Below are 20,959 nucleotides of genomic sequence, written 5' to 3' on the forward strand. Positions count from 1 at the left end.
CCCAGTTGCACAACATCTATATGATTGGATTAAATTGTTGGTATATTTCTGTATATAAATTGAACGTTTTCATTTTGTAAAGAGCCTTGAGACAAGGTTAGTTGTAAACAGGCACTACATAATTTTCTGATGGTTTTTGGATAAATATAAGAATCACAATCTGGATTTTTATTAATTAGATTAGTCCCAACATATCAGCCTTCATAGTTACAGAAAAATTGCATTTGAAGACAACCTTTAAGGTTCAATCTTTGCAACATTTAGAATCATGGACATAGATGTAGCAAAAGCAGAAAATGTTCTTGCTTCCTCTGTCAGCTTGATCACAAACAAAAGATACAAAATATCTGGCCTCAGATAGTGTGGCCATCATAGAAGTTTAATTATCTCACCACAGAAGTACTCAGAGTTCATGGACTCTGGGGTCTTGAGGAAAGTGTAGGTTAGGAAGGCCCTGTGGTAGGCATTCATCTCTTGACTGTTTTGGTCAACTTCAGGGCAACTGGGCAAATAGGACCCAACGGTGGCCAAAGATATGAACTTCATCAGTTCTACGTTTGGGATGTAGCCAAAACTGCAGTCATACGAGTATGAACCGCCAACCTAGAAAGGTACAAACACAAGTTAAAAGGAATTATTAAAATGCTGCTAACAGGGTCACTTTTAAAAGTAGAAACAAAAGCTGTATTATTAATTTGCAGCTAAGTTCAAAAGTATTCATACTCCTGGCAGATGTAGAAATAAAAAAATACCCTTACTTCAAAAAATATGCAAACTCAAGAAAATTAAGAAAAGCAAGTTTAAGATTAGTAAGTAAACCTAATTTATTTTAACTAAGCAGTACTAAATCAAGTACTACAACAAAAAAAAAATTAAGTTCATGTAACTTAAATAAACTCATTTTCTTGACTGAGTCCTTCCTCTTGCATTCACTATCGAGTCAAAGTACTTTCCAAGACAGAAAAAAGCTCAGTTATCAAAAACCTACTTTTTCTAAATTAATCCAGCTTAAACAGAGTTGGAGAGACTTTTCAACCACAAGTTCCAAGTAGCATAGTGAAAGTGAGTATTTTGATGAAAAGTGATAAAAGTCAACTTATTATTTTCAATTAAATGCAATTTTGCATTTACTGTGTATGTCATACATATACACTGATATATGTTCTACATATATCTATGACAATATAAGAACACAGAAAGCAAGTTTTAAAACATTTAAATAAACATACCTGAACAAAGGAACAAGCAATGGTTCCACTTCTGAGCTGGTTCAGCAATGTTTCACACACAGCCACATCAGGAACACTTGTCACCCCATCAGTGATTATGATGATGCCTAAATCACACAGGACAAATTCTATCATGTCGTGCTGTATGTGAGAGGTTGATGCAAAATAGGGACGTAAACAAATAATCAGTTTATAATTAATTGCTGAATAATGGTATCTATGAAATAACCAGTGACACATGCAAAATCCTCATAAAAATTGAATGTAAATGCATGTGCAGCATTCACATAATAAAGAATAATGATAAACAGGAACGCAACAGTGTGAATGCCTTATAGCATTCATAAAATATTGGTATAATTAGGGATGCACCAATTGCAGTTTTCTGGTTGATCAACAGTCTTTAAAAAGTCTGGCCTGCCACTTCGGATTTTGACCAATACCAATTGTTTTGGCTGAAATGTTGCTAAATATAGCAAGAAAGTCACTGAGTTAGCAGCAGTGGGATGCAAACATGCAGACATGACCTGGTGGACTGTTCTATCAGTCAAACCTTTTACAGAAGAGCAAAAGAGGATGGTGGTTGAGTTTTAGACGTTTGCTGAGGTAGAAAAGATTGGTGGATAAGATCAGCTTCACGTGCAAGTATCAGCCAATCACCAATCTCCTGATGATTAAGGAAATCATCGCCAATAAATCTACCGGCCGATAAATTGGTGCACACCAAGTTATAATGTTATTCATCGGCTAGCTCTACAGCAGAGTCAACCTCTGTTTGTCACTGAAGATGACCAACAACCTGAAATCAATTTAACAGTTCTGGTAAAACCCACAGAGAAATCTAGGCACTTCACATTCTAAAAAGAGTTCTTGGATGTAGTTCATTTTATGGACATATTTACATTAATCTCACTTAATTCATTTGATTTAGTGATGACAATTTACTGTTTTGTGTTCAATTAACTTAAAAGTTATAAATCTAACTAATTGAAATTAAGTAAAAGAAACGTTTTACTTTGACTTAACTTGAAACAGTTGAGTTCAATGCCAGTTTCGTATCCTATGTCTGACCAACTCAATTTATTATGTTGCTAGAACTCAATATATCATGATCATCCAACTCAATTAATTAAGTTTATCCAATTAAATTTACCAAGTTTTATAACTTAATTCAATAAGTGTGTTTAACATGACAAATTTAAGCCACTCTTACTCAAATCATTTATTTTTTAATAAATAATTCAAATCTCTGACTAAATTCTACAGAAAGTCAACTCAAACTTTTAATTTGTTCCAAGCTAAAAAACTAAAATATCTAAAATTATGTTTTCACTTACATTATACTTAAAATACAAATTGAATTTAAATCATTTTAAATGTATGCTTCAATGTTATTTTAGTTTTTCAAAGATCTTGTACACTGAAAAAACAAGAGTTGAACCAACTCAATTGAATTGCTTCAATTGGTAACAAGTAATTAAATTAAGTTGATCCAACTTAATTTAAGTTGATTTAACTTAATAAATAAGAGGGTGAAGACACAGCAAAGGTCATCAGGCTGGAATTTAACCTAGAACAGCCGCCGTACGACTAAGGCTTCTTTATTTGGGTTGTGCTCTACTCCTGCACCACCACAGCAGGTACAGGATCTGTCCCTGGTGAAGTGTGTGTCATGACATCAGACTTAGGATACGAACGCAGCATTGAACTTAACTGTTTCAAATACACTCTTTAGAGTATTCTCCAAAAGGTGTATTTTTAAGGAACACTTCTTACAGTGCACTCTCAAAAGTGCATTTGAAACAATTAAATTAAGTTGGGTTAACTTTCTTTTTACTGTGCATAGTTACGATGATATTCTATAATTTAATCACAGTGGGTTTTTAAATGTTGAAAAGAAGAGATGTTTTGCTCTTTTTAAGAAAACTCATCAGCTCAGTAAGAGAAGAATAAAGAAAAGAAAGGATTTCTGATTCTGCATTCATAATTCAAACCTACCTGCACTGGAGTTTGAGGGCAGGAGCTGAAGAGCGAGGATTCCCTGGCGTACCATGCTGACAAGACCCATATCAGCAGACACCATGGACATTCCCTGCTTCTTATGCGGCTGGTCTTCCAAGTTGTTGTTATGGTGATTTAAGCTTTGTCCTGGTTCCACAAACTATCAACAAACAATGATATTTCTTACAATCAAGTCTTACATAATGAAAAATAGTTGAACTAATGCAGTGTTTCTCATGTGTTTTCTGTCATACTCAGGGGTGAAAGTAGTTTTAAATTCTTGGAGGTCCTATGACAAAAGTGTGTGTCTATATATATATATATATATATATATATGTATATATATATATATATATATATATATATATATATATATATATATAAAAAATATGAGGGCAGGAGCTGAAGGGCAAGGATTCCCTGGCGTACCATGCTGACAAGACCCATATCAGCATGGACATTCCCTATATTATATATATATATATATATATATATATAAATATATGTATGTATGTAATATGTATATATATATATATATACGAATAAGGCAAGTCCTGAGAAGCCAGCTCAATGGCAAGAACAAGATCCGTGCAATAAACAGCTATGCCTTACCAGTAATCAGATACCCTGCCGGAATAATTAGCTGGCCAATGGAAGAGATGAAGGCCACGGATGTTAAGACTCGGAAGCTACTAACCATGCATGGAGGGTTCCACCCCAAATCCAGCACCCTGAGACTGTACACGAGCCGTAAGGAAGGAGGCAGAGGACTAGTGAGTGTGAGAGCCACTGTCCAGGATGAAACATCCAAGATCCATAAATACATCAAGGACAAAGCCTCAACGGACGATGTGCTCAGCGAATGTCTCAGGCAATGGGGAACAGAGGACGAGGTGCTGGAGGAACCATCATGGGAAGACAAGCCCCTACATGGGATGTACCACCGACAAATAACTGAAGTGGCTGATATCAGGAAATCCTACCAATGGCTGGAGAAAGCTGGACTCAAGGACAGCACGGAGGCCCTCATCCTGGCCGCCCAGGAACAGGCACTAAACACCAGAGCAATAGAGGCTCAGATCTACCACACCAGACAAGACCCGAGGTGTAGGTTGTGCAAGGAGGCCTCTGAGACAGTCCAGCACATAACAGCAGGGTGCAAGATGCTGGCAGGGAAAGCGTACATGGAACGACATAACCAAGTGGCGGGCATAGTGTACAGGAACATCTGTGCAGAATATGGACTGGAAGCCCCGAGGTCAAAATGGGGGACACCCCCAAAGGTGGTGGAGAATGACCGAGCTAAGATCCTGTGGGACTTCCAGATCCAGACAGACAAGATGGTAATGTCGAACCAACCGGACATTGTGGTGGTGGATAAAGAACAGAGGAAAGCCGTTGTGGTGGATGTAGCAATACCAAGTGACCACAACATCAGGAAAAAGGAGCATGAGAAACTGGAGAAATACCAGGGCCTCAGAGAGGAACTGGAGAAGGCCTGGAAGGTGAAGACCACAGTGGTGCCTGTGGTCATCGGGGCCCTCGGGGCAGTCACCCCCAAACTGGAGCAGTGGCTCAAACAGATCCCAGGAACAACATCAGACATCTCAGTCCAGAAATGTGCAGTTCTAGGCACAGCCAAGATACTGCGCAGAACCCTCAAGCTCCCAGGCCTCTGGTAGAGGACCCGAGCTCAGAGGATGAAAGAGACCACCCACAGAGGGTGAGAGGGGAATTTATATATATATATATATATATATATATATATATATATATATATATATATATATATATATATATATATATATACAGACATACACACAAAATATACAATTAATTCTTTGTGTGCTTTTGAGATTTTGTGCTGATTAATTTCTTTGCAAAGCGATAAAAGCTGGTAGCTCTTGAATTGCTACAAAATAAAGCTGTATTTCCCTCAACCCACTGGCTGCAATGTTAACACCTTGAGATGCCATGAGACCTAAATCCTGAACATCATGGCATGGAGTGCATCCCAGTTTTCCATGTCTGGCATATAACCATTCATTTTAGGTTTTAAACTGGTTCTATTGATCCTGTGTCCAGACAGAGGGATAATCAGCAGCCCAGCATCATGACCTGTTTGTTCTGAAGATCCTGCAGCTTCCAGTTCATCTTCCTAACATGGCGCCTCCTCACCCTGACTCTCATACTGACAGGAGGAACCACAGAGCTCTGTTAGGTTAAAGCTCATCTTCTGAAGTTGGGATATTTTTCCTCCAACAGGTTCCAGAGGAATCACCTCAAACCAGATGTTGGACTGGATTTTATTCCAATGTCATTTGTGAATGTTAGAGCCTTGTTTTCAACAGTGGAGCTAAAGATTGAAAAAGGTTATCATTTTGGAGGAAATCTCATCAACATCAATATTTACACTAAATAAGAGGCAAAAAATAATAATTTGATAGACTCTGAGCTCAAAGCGAGATGCCCAAACTATTCTTAATTAAATATTAGTCAATTTAACTTCACATAATTATCGTGACAGAAGCCATTTGTTTGTTAAATACTTAATGAAACATATTTACCGTGTTTGATGTTGTGAATGACGTAAACTCACAAACTAACAAGATAATTAGTCCAAGTTTGTCGTTTATTGAACGTTCAGGAACTACAGCTGCTGTTACGAGCCACAGCAAAGGTAAACGAAGGTAAAACAACTGAACAGCTGATCAACTCTAAACCACTCCTACCTTTTTACACTCTCTCTCTTTGTTATTTAAGGACACCTGTTGCCATGGCAACCGTCTGCACTCCTTGAGTCGAGCAGAGATTATGTTAAAAACATAACATTCAGTCCGTTACGTTATCAGGTTTTCAGGCTTGATATTTATTTTGCGGTCATTAATAAGCCTCCCTGAACACAGCGGTGGTTGATTAGTTCATTTTAAACTCCTGCTCTGCTAGTTATTTTGGTAATGCAACCGAAACGCACAGAATTGCGCAACACCTTGTTGAAACAATAATTACTGAGATTATTATTGTTGTTGGGTCATTAATTTGAGCACGTTTTGTTGATTTATTTATTTATTAAATAAAGTTATGAACGTTTTGATAAGGAGTCAGAGGAGGACGTGCTGGTCTCAGCCCTGGCGGCGTTCAGTTTGTTACCTACTGCCGAGATCGACATTTTGCACCCCTGCTCTAGTAAAGCACAAACAGTTCAGAAACAATATGAAATGGAAAAAAAAATCTATCTATTAAGTGATTAAGTCATGTTTTTGATTGTTCTTGAAAAAGTAATCAGTCATAGCTGCACATGCACCCTTTGATTTTTTCACAGCTGACAGCCACTCCCCTCTCTTGCAGGTACTGCGTACCTCCACTAAATCTTTTAGGAGTATGCAGTACCCGACCGTACCCGCCTACTTTCACCCCTGGTCATACCCCTCTAGGGATCTTAAATTTTTTTCACAGCAGAACAGAACAGCTGACCTCAAAGCTGCGTGCTTGGAAATGAAACTACTTGTGAGACATTAGAAAGGAACAAAGCAATTCGTTGAGCCACAGCCGGAGAAACAATCTTCATATTTACAGAGTTCCTGAGGGAAAATAAGGTAGATCGGTTACTGATTTTGTTGTCGATCTGCTAACCAAGCAGCTGAAGCTGCCAGACGGAAGTGAACTCCAAATTCAGTGAGCACACCGAGCTCTGGCACACAGGCCACCTCCATAATTGGCATAATTGTGAATTTTTTGCAATTCAGTATGAAAGAAGTGGTTCTGAGGAAAGCCTGGGAATAGAAAGTGGAGATGGATGGCAAACACCTTTATTTTGACAACAATTATGCTACTGATGTCATAGACAAACTTAAAGCACATGGCCCATTAAAGGCAGCTTTGAAATAGAAAGGTGTCAGATTCCACATCCTGTACACCAACTTAAGAATCTTCTGGGTCTCTGTGTAGACCTACAGAACGCGGACGAAGCATCGTCGGACATAACCAACAGAGGCTTCAGCTTGAGCTGGGTAGTAAAAGAGAACAAGCTAAAAGTGGCCAAGGAGAGGCTGGATGTGTGAGGGAGAAGCTCACAGAGAGCAGACATGAGAAACAGTGACTCTGAGCATTCCATCACAGGAGGAGGTCTGCTTACAATAATTACAAAAAAACAAAAAAAAAAACATTCAAGTAATGTGATTTTAAGAGCTGATTGACATTACCAGCCTGACTTAACCCTGTTTTGGAGCTCAATCTCTCTTCTGTTCCTAAAGTTATTTGTTATAGGTCTTTTTATGTAGATATTTAACCAAAATACCACATGGAGTAAATGTTGTAGCCCACACCAAATGTTGGACTTACCTAGTACACGTGGATCTCATTGTACTACTAGAGAGGCCTCCTCCCACCAGCAGGGACCCCGAGCGATGCCATCACACATCTCTACTTTTGGAAGTTTCTGTTCTACATGTTCATCTATGTTTTAATAGCTTGTTCAGCTATTAAACTGAACAAGCACTTCTTTTTGAATCACATGGTGATCTTATTAATCTAAATAATGGCTCATAATATCAAGATGGTTTTGTTGAATGTGAACAGCATAAATAATCCTATGAAATGTAAAAACATTATTACTAAAATGCGAAGAGAAAGCACAGTTAATCTATTTACAGAAGACACACTTTTCTCAACTGGAACATGAAAAGCTCAGGGGCTTCGGCTATTCAAATATATTTTACAGATCTTTCAGACATGGAAACAGAAGAGGATTTTCAATTCTAATTTATGACTTAGTAAAATTTGATTGTAGCCATGAACTGTCAGATAAAGAAGGGATGTCAGTGAAGGGGACTCTTGACAATGTAAAGGTAACACTGGTCAATGTTTACAACCCCCCAAATAGTAACATTCAATTCCTTAAGAGCCCCCTCAATAAATTAATTATGGAAAAAGAGGCAATGTTGGTCTGGGAAAGGGATTTCAATATGATACTGAACACAAAACTTGATAAAACAAATAGTAAAAAAAAAAAAAAAAATCAAAATTTCAATTGGCACTTTAAGAATTTGGATTTGTTGACATCTGGAGGGACTTATATCCCAATATAAAGGATTATACCCATTATTCTGCACCCAATAAAATTTATTCTAGAATCGACTATTTTTTCATGAATAAATCTGACATATATAAGGTAAAGGAATGCAAAATAGAAGAAAAGAGTATATCTGACCATTCTTTCCTAATATTAAAACTAAATCTACCTAGAATAGTCTCTCTCAAACTGTGGTCCGCGGGCGCTCCCTAGTGGTCCATGAGGTACTGCATGTAAACCAATGTTCATTTGCCGTGATGGAGCTCAATGCACCTGTCGCAACAGCTAGTTTACCAAAGGAGTGCGTTAAAAATAATGTTGGAAAACTGGCTTAAAACCAAGTCACTGAAAAGAAAAGCTGCACATGCTGGTGGAAAGAAAACAACTCCAGGACTACTTATGATCAGAGGAAGCTAAGTCATAGCTGCTGCTAAGTGTTGATGTGTTGTTCAAGAGTGATTGGATTTCTATGGTGAGCAGTAGGACGTGACTCAGTTAGTGAGAACTGTTCTTTGTTTTTTTTTTTATTAATTTGTTTGGCTTTGATGCTCTGATTACACATCTACAGCTATTGTTATTTTTATTTAATTAAAACTCATTAAAATAATTAAATACAATTGATAGTAGTGAATGATGGCATAGTTACTTTGATGGCATAGTTACTTTGAAAAAGTCGGATTACTGATTATTCCTTGAAAAAGTAATTTAGTTAGATTACTGATTACTTGATTTGGAAAGTGACTACATTACATTAAAAGTAACTTTTTAGTTACTTTCAGCAGCTGCTGACAACAACACTTCACCATCTGTAAAAGTTACATTGATCTTTGCCAAAACATAATTGTATCATCTATGTATCAGTGCAATGGGGAAATAGCGCCCCCTCTCTGTGTGGCTGGGTATATGTTGCTGGCCCCTGTACTTGGTGACAGTCTATGAAAGCTGCACGAGAAGTGACTTGCATTCTTCAGCACACAGTAGAAAAGTGTTAGCAACAGATAAAACATAATTTTTATTAACTTAGACAAATGGTGTGTAATGAATATTTACTAGATTTGTGCCTGGCACCAATTCTTGTACTTTTAGTTTTGTTACTATTATAAAACATTTCATGTGCTAAGTTAAAAGCTAACATAACACTGTGTTGTAGTGTGCTGAGTGAAGCTGAGTCGTTTGCACGGATTCAAACCCCGATATGTTCTCATTCAGGAAATAAAGTGCCTGATCACCCAGAAACTCCTTGTCTTCATTAAAAACAACACATGCAGAGCTGAAGGGTTACTTGGGGTGGCCGGTACAGTGGAGTGAAGCAGAACCCGGTTACACTGACACTGTTGCATAGAAACGGCGGTCACTCCCCAAGAGGCATAGAGGAAGTAAAATTAAATTACAAAAGAAAATAGTAACGCACAGAAATGCGAAGTGGTTTCAATAAGTAAATGTAGTACAACTCCTGGATTTGAAATAGCAATGAGTTAGATTGCTCGTTACTGAAAAAAGTGGTCCATCACTGCTTGGTACTCAACCCAGGAGCAGCCCACAACATGTTGTACCAAAAAGAGCCTTCGCTCTATGTCTTCTTCAGAGGTTTCTGTGTCGATTCCTTCAGTAGTTCTTGGTGTAGTGCCACCACAGGCGACGGGGGGAACAGCTTTTTCAGTTAGTTTGAGGTGTTTGACACAGTGTAGTGTGAATGTGAACTACAGTCCTGAAAATGTAACAAATGTTGCAATTTCGATCCCCAGTCGAACCCAGTCTACCGGATTATCAGGTGTGAAAACACCCAAAGAGACAATTATGTCTGATACAGTGGCCAGCTTATAATAAAAAAGCCACAATTTAATTAATGGCTAGAAGAAGGTTTAACACCATTATGTGTAGTCCTTAAAGATGGGAACTTCACAAGTGTCCAGGAACTACAACCAGAGTTTGCCCCAAGAACTGAAGATCATTTTAGTTACCTACAATTAAGGGACTATTATAACAAAGAGATTAAACATAAAATAGACCTCAATGAAAATGTGATGGTCAAAATGCTGATTGAAACATATAAGAGTAAAAAACACAGAACAGTATCCTTATTCTATAATATTTGTTAGAAAATAGAGGCATTAGGCCTGTCATGATAAATGATAAATCATTTAATCGCACAATAAATTAAACCTATCGACCACATTTTAGTTATCGGCTTTATCGTCTCTTCCTGCCTTTTTTTCTTTCTGTTGATGACACTGAATGAAAAAAGGCTCAACTCCGGTGCTCTGCACTGACCCTCCCTTCCTCATTTCCTTAATGTAATGCCCAGCGCACACTACACACTACACGAGAGACCACACATTAGCCACACACAAGTTTCAAAACTTGAGAGACCACACATTAGCCGACAGAAATCCTAAGTATAACGGTTCGATCGGGTTCGTCGTGCCGTGTGGTGTCCAGCCACATATGCACAAAATAATGGGTACAAGTCCAGTTAACTAATTTTAAAATCAGGCATTAATCAATGCTTTACTAGAATCTACCTGTGATGCATGTGGCTAGAGTCAGCGTAAAGTCCTGACTGAATGAAAATCATTATAACCTATTTATGTCACGTTAACGAAGAACAGCTGAAAAGTTACCGGGTTTATGAACTGCGGTAGCAATTTGGCTCCAACTCCTCCTCTTGTCATTTCTATATTCTATGCACGAAATGTTGAATAAATAAATAAAATCGTGTAGTATAAACTATTGCATTAGGGAGTCGGATGTGCCCATCTTCTCTATTTAAATCTAGTGATTACTGAAGGGCAATACAGTATACAGACTTCATAATCTGCACTCTTTTGGTTGAATCCAGTATTTATTTCCACATTGGCTTTGTGTTGCTTAGTTTTTATTCAAGTTTTTTTGTTAATGGAGACTGAGAATCCATTTTATTTTTGTTTTGGGTTGTTTTGTTTATTTAGTTTATCAGTTCCAGTGTTATGTGTTCTTTTCAAAATAAAGTGCATCTATCTATGGCAGGAAATCGCATGCATTATTAGTCATTTCCATTAAATCAGTGTCAAAAGGTCTTGAAACAATATTATCGTTTATCACAATAATTTTTAAGACAATTAATTGCTCAGCAAAATTTGTTATCGTGACAGGCCTAAGAGGCACTAACACATTGGATATTAAAACAAAATGGAAATGGGAATTGGGACTTATACTAACAGAAGACGATTGGCTGAATATTTGGAAGACCCAAATTACAACATCCTCTTCTAGAATTTAGAGAAAACATTGTTGGAAAAATATAATCAGATTTTTTGTTAAACCCAAAATTACCAGTAAATTCAAATCTAGAGTTCAATCATGTTGGAAAGATTGTGGAGCGTTTAATGTTAACCACATATATATTTTCTGGCTTTGTACCAGAATTACACAGTTCTGGAACAAAATACACAAAGAGATTGTCAGAACAAATGGTAAAAATGGACAAATGTTACATCATTCATTTTGAATATAAAGGGTCCCCTTGTGTTATGTCTTATTTAAGAGTTTCTCCCCTAGTGTGCAGTGCAGTTTGTTTTGTTTCTACTGTTTCTTATAGTTTCTGTGTATTGTTCAACCTTTTTTATTGATTGTACTCTAAAAGAATAACAAAAAGAAACTTATAAAAGAAACAGTTGCTTTATTGGTCTAAGTTTCAAAACAATTTTCAAGTTGAGTAATCTACTACTCAGTCTGAAAGAGAAAAAGTGCAAATAATTTACTGGGATGAGTGTTTGTAGACTTACAGTAAAACTTTTTAAACCTGTAAACCAGGGGTCCCCAAACTACGGCCCGCGGGCCGGATCCGGCCCGCCTCCACATTTGGTCCAGCCCCCTGAACAATATCAGAGAGCATTCAGATTTTTTTCATTTTCTTCAACCACCAGGGGGCTCTTTAGCTGGAACTGTGTGTGTTTGGATTTTTCTTCAACCAAAAGGGGGCTTTTAGCAGGAAGTGTGTCCTGTAAACTGTGTGCCGCATTGCTGCCATCTGTTGGACTTTTAGGGAACTGCTTGACTTTTATGTTAAGTAATCAGTACGGTTGTTTGCTGGCGGTAGAGCAGATGAGCACGTGTCTGTTATGAACGCCGCATTCCAGGTTGAATTCTTGGAAGCGATGCCTGTAAGTAGCAGCTTATTCTTCAAAACGAGGCTTTATGTTAACATATGAGAAATTAATATGTTATAGTTACTTTCCCTCAATGGAATATATACTAGTCAGTCCCAGTGACCGTTTCACTCATGGGCTTTGCCCATGTGCTTTCTGGGTAAAAATCAATCGAGAAACATCTCCTGCCATCATCCCACAGGTGATGGCAGGAGAGAGACTGTTCTCTCCACAATAGATGTATAGAATATATGCAGTAGTGATGGGTCCGGCAACACCGATGCGTCGGCACATGCATCAAGCTCATAGACCAAAACCTGGGTTGGTGTGCGTATTGGTTTCAGCAAGTCACGTGACCGATACAGGAACTGTTTCGAAATGACATTAAAACGCCAAACTGTGTTTATAAGGAAGCAAATCTGTCAAAAGCATTTGCCAAACAAATTCTTGATCTTTTACAGTACAGTATTAACTATGGAGCAGCTTCAAAGGAAAGGTTTCCTCAGTGTGGGACCATTTTGATCTTACTGGAAAATAAATTTGTTTTCATTTTTGTTGTTTCATCCGGTTCTTGTCAGTTTCTACTTCAATTCAGCTGAAACTGATTCTTAGTTTACTTTCATATTATGTTCTGCAGGTTAAATGTCGCACATGTTTGACTAAACTGTCTCATTTAAATAAACCCACCTTTTCAATGCTGAGGCATTATGAGGCATGAGAATGAAGTCCCAGATACACCTAGATAAACTCAGATATGCAGTCATTCTACAAATTACTCAGTTACTTTTTATTAATTATTTCATATACAGTGAACCTTCGCTATAACGCAGTTCACCTTTCACGGTTTCGCTGCTTCACAGATTTTTTTGTGCAGTTTTTTTCCACAGTGTTCTGCGTCCTGATTGACCGTATGATTGGTAAAAACAGTCTCCGCTCTTCTTCTCTGCCTGAGTGCCAATAAAGTTACGGTATTTAATACAGCTTGGCCATTCAGGAGATGGAAACTGAAACTTTGAATACCTGCTGGAAAAATCTGTGACCAGAATCAGTGCAAAACCCGACCGGAGGCTCGCTTGACGAGATCCATCACTCTGCCGTAGATACAGCTGTGAATCTCGCAGGGCAAGTTGGAAGAGACGCTTTAATGACTTGACTCCGGATCACATTAAGGCCCGATTGAGGAACACGCACATCCGCTGAACTGAAAACAGGTTTTGTTCTTTGGTTTTAATGTAGAGTATTTATGTATGCTGTGCAATAACTGTAAAAAATAAAGGTAACTACTTATCACGGGTTATTTTTGGAACACAACCCCTAAGAAAAACAAGGGTTTGCTATAAATGTAATGTTTACTTCATTTTTTTTCTACAGCAGGATTAGTTTTGTCAAAAAAGCTCAACAGGCTAAATTTCAAAATGTAAAACTTTTTAAAAAAAATTAAAATCTGTGGAAAAAAAAAACAGTCCAAGTATCCTCATTCCAAACACATTCACTTAATTTTTCACTTTATGGTACATGTTCACATTTTTTATTGACTACATATCAAATATATTTTAAATTTAACTGAAGATTTGACATAATACAATATATAATATTCAATAAAATACAAAGACTTAAATCTTATTGTATAGACTAGGTCATCCAATCACTACATTGCCTGTAGGAATTTTTAATGTCCATCAGGTGTCAGTATTCAGTGACACTGTATCGACACAGTTTTGCTTTGGGTTGAAACGATACACGACGCCTCATCTACCATCACTAATATGCAATATCTTGCTGGAAAGAATGAAGGACCAAAGCTTCCTCAAGAAGTAAAGCCTGCTCTGTCCAGTCATATCATAGTGTTACTGTTGCAACTCCAACTTAGCCTGTTATCCAGGTGAACTCGGAAGTATTTCCGTTTCTCAAATCTTCTCCCATGATGGAAATAGTGTTTGATTTAACCCCGTTTCTCTTGAAATCTATAATCATTTTATTTGTTATGTTCATATTCAAGACAAAATGATTATTTCCACACCATGCCACCAAGCGGTCAACCAGCTCTCTATACTCTGTTTCTTGACCATCTCTGATACACCTGACGTGGTGAACATGTTGGATTTCACATTATGCAGCGATGAGATGTCAAGTTTTTATAACATCAATAACACTGTGTGCAACACAGTTTATAGGGCATACCTGTTGTTGCTGCTGATGCAGGACTTCTGCTGTGTTGCTCTCCAGAGATCTGAGCTGTTGATAGATCTGATGTAGGAACTCATTCAGGTTTGTGTTATCAAGCTGGCATCCCTGTACCAAAACCTGCAAGGGAAATCAACACTCAGCAAGGAATTGCTCCATCAGATGTAAATGTTCATACTGTTCTACAAATTAGAATGGTGTGCACAGTCTGTCCTAACACCAATACTGGGTACCAAAAAAAACACAAAACTGAAAAGTACATGTTGAATTTCACTGCAGTTCCATTCAAGCCAACTAAGACAATACATAGATTTTACAATATGGTTACCTATATATTCACTCCCACACTTTCACTTACTTTCACACACACAAATACAAACACACCATCTCAAGTCATTAGAAAGAAAACTTGCTTTAGTTAAGTGGATGAAATACAGGAATAAATATAACCTGGTGAGAAGAAAGACCAATTATTGATGAATAAACCAAAATGGTGATGAAGATCTTGGGCTTGAAAAGCTGATCTGTTCCAGGAACTTTAAATGGTTGAGCCAGTCCAGCCAGGCACTTAGACAATGCATGAAACACTTCATCAAAGATCATCTCTCCTGTGCTGTCATCCTGCAGAGTACAAACCAGGACACATCAAATAATACATTATGCACCCTATATGTTTAGCAAATCAGACAAGCCAAGTCTCGTTATTGAGTTGGGGCAGTGTGCAATATGAAATGCTTAAGATGTTTTTTATTCTATATACTTTTAGAACTTTTTTATGCAACAAACGTTTAAACAGAGGATAACCTTATGAGGCATCAATGATTACTAAAAATAATGAAAAATTGGATTTCAGGACACTCAAGGTCACTGTGCAGTAAAAGCACCAAGACAACAAAAACAACAATTGGAAAAGGTGAATTAAGTTTAATTAAAATAGTAATGTACACATTGCTAAAGTAACGTATAACACCATGGCTATTCAAGGTGCAATACATAAATTCCTTTAAGGAACCTTAAAATAGGTTTTCCTATCCCCCATATAGAACATATTTATTTTTTACTGTATTCTTTATTGTTATGTGTAGAATTGGTATGTTTCTTTTATAGGAGAATGGATGGAAATTTGCATCTTGCTAAATTTGGTGTATTTACAACATCATCGTATGTTCATTAATAAGCACTGTCCAATTTAAATTAATTTAATTTAATATCAAAGTACTTAAAGCAATATTAAATTGAATCGCGAGGTTCTCAAGGAAAACAAATACCCAGCCCTAGCCATTATGTATAGTCATTCCAAACTTAGAAAAGATCAGTCCTGAAATTTGACATGCACAACATTTATAGATGTGCGTCTGTTAACTTCTGATTACAACTCTTACCACAATCCCTGTGGAAGGGCTGAGGTCCAGTTCAATGATGAAGCGATACCTCCGGGCCAGAAAGGTTGCCCGGGTGGATGGCATCAAAACACAGGGGGCTGTAGTTGGGATGGAATCTGGCTGCCATCCCTTCGGTTGGACAGCAGCCAAATCCAACTCATTTTCAGAGTTTTGCTGTTAAACAAAAATCCATCAAACACCAATGAGATATAGTTAGCAATATTATGAGAATAATGGGAGGCATTTGTTAAAACCAGTCTTGGTGCAAGTGCATCACAAGAGATTTGATCATGAATGGGACAAAAATTTCACAACAATGAGGAAATGGCACAGCAAAGATAGAACATCAATGAGCAGTCTCACCTAGGAAATGTAAAGTACCAACAAAAGTTCTATGACATTCAATACAGTCAACTTTCATGAGTCAAACTTGATGAACAAGAGTAACATTTACATCTAGTCCTATAATTGCATTGCACAGAGCATCCAAGCATGCCCATTAATAACCAATCTCAGGCAGGAGTCATACCTACTTTAAAGTGTCACCAACATGATAAAACCAATTACATGGTTTAAAAAGATGAAATACTGCACTTTCATACTGTGCACACAAAAGCTTTTAATAATAAATAGTTTTCACAAGCCATTATAAATTCCCTGGCACTGGAGAGTGTTGTAGTTTTCCTCTGTACTAATTTGGTCAATGCCAGCACCATCTTATTGCATAATGAGGGTAAAGGGTCATTGACATATAAGGATTTCCACAGAGCTAAATTAAAAATGTTAAAAATATTTATATCCATTTCAATTACTAGAATATTTGAAATGTTGTGCATACAGAAATCATAATTTCACATTCAAATTAGACCTTTTCAAGGCTTTTTTATCAATATGATTTGGTTGTGGTCTTAAAAAATGTCATGTGGTGCGACCGTGATTAATCTAAAAATAAGGTATTTTCCATGATGTACTAAACATTTGTTTTATAAGTTTCCATTTATTTAAGGTTTTTAGAAACAAAGTTTTTAAATCTCTTTATGACAGTTTTCACCCCCAAAAAACCTGCCAAATTCCATTTGTAATTGATTTGACCAATATTTTTCTTCACCATTTAATCAAAAAGTGTTAAAAAAATAAATAAGTATCAGTTACTTAAGGATACTGTATTAGTGGTTAATTTTTATGCTCCAGATTCTAGATATTCCATTTTGAATTCAATAAATGTACTTTTTTAATCGGTCGCACCACATGATTTATGGTCGCACCACATGATTTATACAATAAACGTAGGCCAGGAAACTGGTCAAAATCCTTTTAATACATGAAAATAGAATTCAGTTACAGTACATTACAAAATAACAACACAAAGAGAACACACCAATTTAATTTGCCTAAAAATGGATGCAGTAATCATTACTACAAAGTTGTAGTAAACCTTTCAAACACATCCCTCATTAAATCAGAATGTACTGGAGATTGCTTTAATTTCCTATTTTTATATAAAAAACTGAAAAGACATTTTCAATCTCCCAAATGTAAGTACATTAATGGAAATACAATAATTCAGTTTAAGATTAACCATTTTAAACAGAACCATGTATGATAAGTAATGGTTTCAAAACGGAAAAATTTAATGAACTTAAAAACCATCATGTTACTCTTGGGTAGAGACGCTCCGATTAAGTTTTTTCCTGCCGATTCTGATCAACCATGAGGGCCGATCACCATTACTGATCACATGGATTGACTGTTAATTTTTGGCTCTAGGTATAAATGGCACCATGTGATCTGGAAAAATGGAACCATTTTGCCAGATCAATCGGACCGGTGGGATCATTGGTGGCCGATTGATCAGCACACCACTACTCCTGGGTACTTTAATGCCCAAGTGAACCAAGGAAATTACATATTTTCAGACAGTTTTTAGAACCAGGCATTTGTGAACTTTGCCCAGTCTTGGCTGTTCAACTTGGAACTCTATGAGGTTTTGCTGGTTCAGGTTCTGAACCAGCAAAATGTTGATATCTGACCATGTGACCAAGTTCTTGTCATCAGACATGTCGCATGGTGCTGACTTCATCTTCTTCTCTCACATCTTGAAGTACCTGGGCCATATATGGTACTTCATCATAGCTCAGTTTGATGACAGTGGAATCTAGTCAAATAGATAAAAACAATAAATGACAAAATACATGCTATAACTATTCCCGTAATGTTACATGTTCCATTGTATTTTTATCATACAATACAATGCAAAACAATAATAAAACTGTACAAAAACCTATTCTGGAAATAATAATACAAAGTATTGTTTTTGCATTTGAGTCTTGAAATCAAAAATAAAAACACAGAAACTCCTTTTCAAAAACATAAATGTATCATTACAACGGTCGCACCACATGACATTTGGTCGCACCAAATGATATTTTCATGTTCAGTCCTTAAGAAACAACCTAGCTTCAAACATAAGGCAAATATAACATTTATAATCAAAACAGAAAATAGTAGGTATATTTAAATATTAGTTTTTGGTGGTCGCACCACATGACACTCAAATATGGCAACTGCATACCTACTGCTAAAAGTGACACTTTTTCTGAAATTTAAGAAAAATAAACAAACCTGTTTGCTGTCTCCAGTGATTCTTGGCAGACTGTTGGATGATTCAACCTCCTGTTTTTGACTGGATTTCAAAATTTAAGTCCAAAAATGGGAATTTCTTGTTGGTCGCACCACATGATATTTTGTTAAATGACATTTTCGGACAAAGTTTGTTTAAATGTTATAATGGAATTATAACTAAAAATGCTTTGAAAATTTGTACAAGATGAAGAAAAGACTTTGAAAATCATGCCAAACAGGAAAGAAAATATATTTGAACAGATTTAATGTAATTTTAAAGACATTTTTGAAACGCTAATTGAGTTTGGACAGTCGCACCGCATGACATTTTGACCCTTCAAAGACCCCAAAAATGGCCAAAAAAGAACAGCTTTTGAAAGGTTCAATAAAGTGTTTATGTGGGAGATATATTACATATTTATGGTTTCTTTTTATGAGTTTAAACCTTTTTTTAACTGTAAAAAGTAGAGCCGGACAAAAAAATTGGGCGTCACGTCTTTGAGCCTAAATCAAAATATAAACAAGGTTGATGTTTATGTCAACGGAGGAAGCAGAGGAAGTTGTGAGCAATTTCAGCAAAGATTTGAGCGATTTATCTGAAGTTTTGGAGGAAGAAGCTAGATGGAGAGATGAAGAAGAGGGAGCTGGTTCTAATGAAGGACTGCAACATTTTCTATTTGTTCAGGAAGCAACAATGAATCCAACATTTCCAGGGGAGGAAGTGTCCAACCGTGAAGGATTGGAGCTGGAGATAAGTCGCCTCCAAATCACAGAATAGTGATAAACTGATCTATGCATATGATGGTTATTCATCTTTTATTCGGGTTTAACTCAAACAATCCAGTTACTTTAATGCAACTGGTTCAAGTTATGCATGTGTTCCAAAATATGAATGTTCTGTGAATGGTGTTCAGTAACCAGTCTTTTCTATTTCTCCTATTTCCAGGTTTTGAATCAAATTTTTCTACTTCTGATTACTGCATAGTATCTCTACAATCTTATACAGTACAGAGGGATTATCAGTTGACATTACGCTGCATCAGCTCTCAGTATATTGTACATGTTGCATGCAGGAAGAAAGCAACAATGTGCTACTCCAACTATTTAAACTATTTACAATTAGGTTAATAAAAATATTTGCAACTGGCAGCCAGCACAGATCAACTCTCTTCGCCCAGCGCAGCTGCCACAGCTTTGAGATGTCAGACTTGATTAAAAAACAGCAAGCCTATAGCGGGTAACCATAGTACCGTAACTGGTGACAGTTAAGGCAAGCTGCTCAATTGGTACTAATGGACCCAAAGTGTGCCAGGAAAATATCCCCCACACCATTGCACCACCACCAGCAGCCTGAACCACTGATACAAGGCAGGATGGATCCATGCTTTCATATTGTTGACACCATTTTCCGGCCCTACAATCCGACTGTCGCAGCAGAAATCGAGACTCATAAGACCAGACAATGTTTTCCAATCTTCTATTGTCCACTTTTGGTGAGCCTGTGTGAATTGTAGCCTCAGTTTCCTGTTCTTAGCTGACAGGAGTGGCACCCGGTGTGGTCTTCTGCTGCTGTAGCTCATCCGCCTAAAGGTTTGGCATGTTGTGCGTTCAGAGATGCTCTTCTGCATACCTCAGTTGTAACAAGTGGTTATTTGAGTTACTGTTGCCGTTTTATCAGCTCACACCAGTCTGGCCATTCTCCTCTGACCTCTGGCATCAACAAGGCATTTGCGACCACAGAACTGCCGCTCACTGGATATTTTCTCTTTTTCGGCCCATTCTCTATAAACTCTATAAAGATGGTTGTGCGTGAAAATCCCAATAGGCCAGCAGTTTCTGACGTACTCAGACCAGCCCGTCGGGCACCAACAACCATCCCACGTTCAAAGTCATTTAAATCACCTTTCTTCTCCATTCTCATGCTCAGTTTGAACTGCAGCAGATCATCTTGGCCATGTCTTCATGCCTAAATGCATGGAGTTACTGCCAAGTGATTGGCTGATTCAACAGTTGTGCAGGTGTACCTAATAAAGTGGCCAGTGAGTGTAGATTAAATTATTTTTAAGACAGGCATTTGTCATTTACACTGTAACTTTTTATAACAATTTCCTTTTTTTGCCCACTTCATTATATTTTGAAAAGTATGACTTGTTAAAAAAGATCTGCAGTGCTGCAAGATAACCTCTTTATTCATTTTGAGGATTCACTTTTTTGCATTAAAGAGTCATATTGCCTGTCCTTACTAATCTTCTAACCCTTCATGCTCTTTGTTCTTTCTGTTATGGACAGTCCAGAAAATAGGAGAGGAGTTGGGGCACACAATTTTACATGGTGCAGTGTACC

General features: G+C 37.2%; 1 protein-coding gene across 5 annotated transcripts in view; it reads right to left on the bottom strand.

Moving 5' to 3' along the window:
* The window catches only part of szt2 (SZT2 subunit of KICSTOR complex), a 170,437-nt gene that overhangs the window by 133,618 nt on the left and 15,860 nt on the right, over positions 1-20,959 (bottom strand). For all 5 annotated transcript variants that reach the window (XM_088005191.1, XM_088005192.1, XM_088005193.1 and 2 more), the window contains exons 3-8: positions 15,995-16,168; positions 15,063-15,233; positions 14,610-14,732; positions 3,228-3,390; positions 1,230-1,336; positions 393-603 (exon numbers count right to left, since the gene is read on the bottom strand). In XM_088005191.1, coding sequence (XP_087861317.1) covers positions 393-603; positions 1,230-1,336; positions 3,228-3,390; positions 14,610-14,732; positions 15,063-15,233; positions 15,995-16,168 — 949 coding nt within the window. The remainder of the gene's footprint in view (positions 1-392; positions 604-1,229; positions 1,337-3,227; positions 3,391-14,609; positions 14,733-15,062; positions 15,234-15,994; positions 16,169-20,959) is intronic.

The sequence above is a fragment of the Poecilia mexicana genome, unplaced genomic scaffold, assembly GCF_051168715.1.
Source record: "Poecilia mexicana isolate PSO_F unplaced genomic scaffold, ASM5116871v1 scaffold_4, whole genome shotgun sequence".
Lineage (NCBI taxonomy): Eukaryota > Metazoa > Chordata > Actinopteri > Cyprinodontiformes > Poeciliidae > Poecilia > Poecilia mexicana.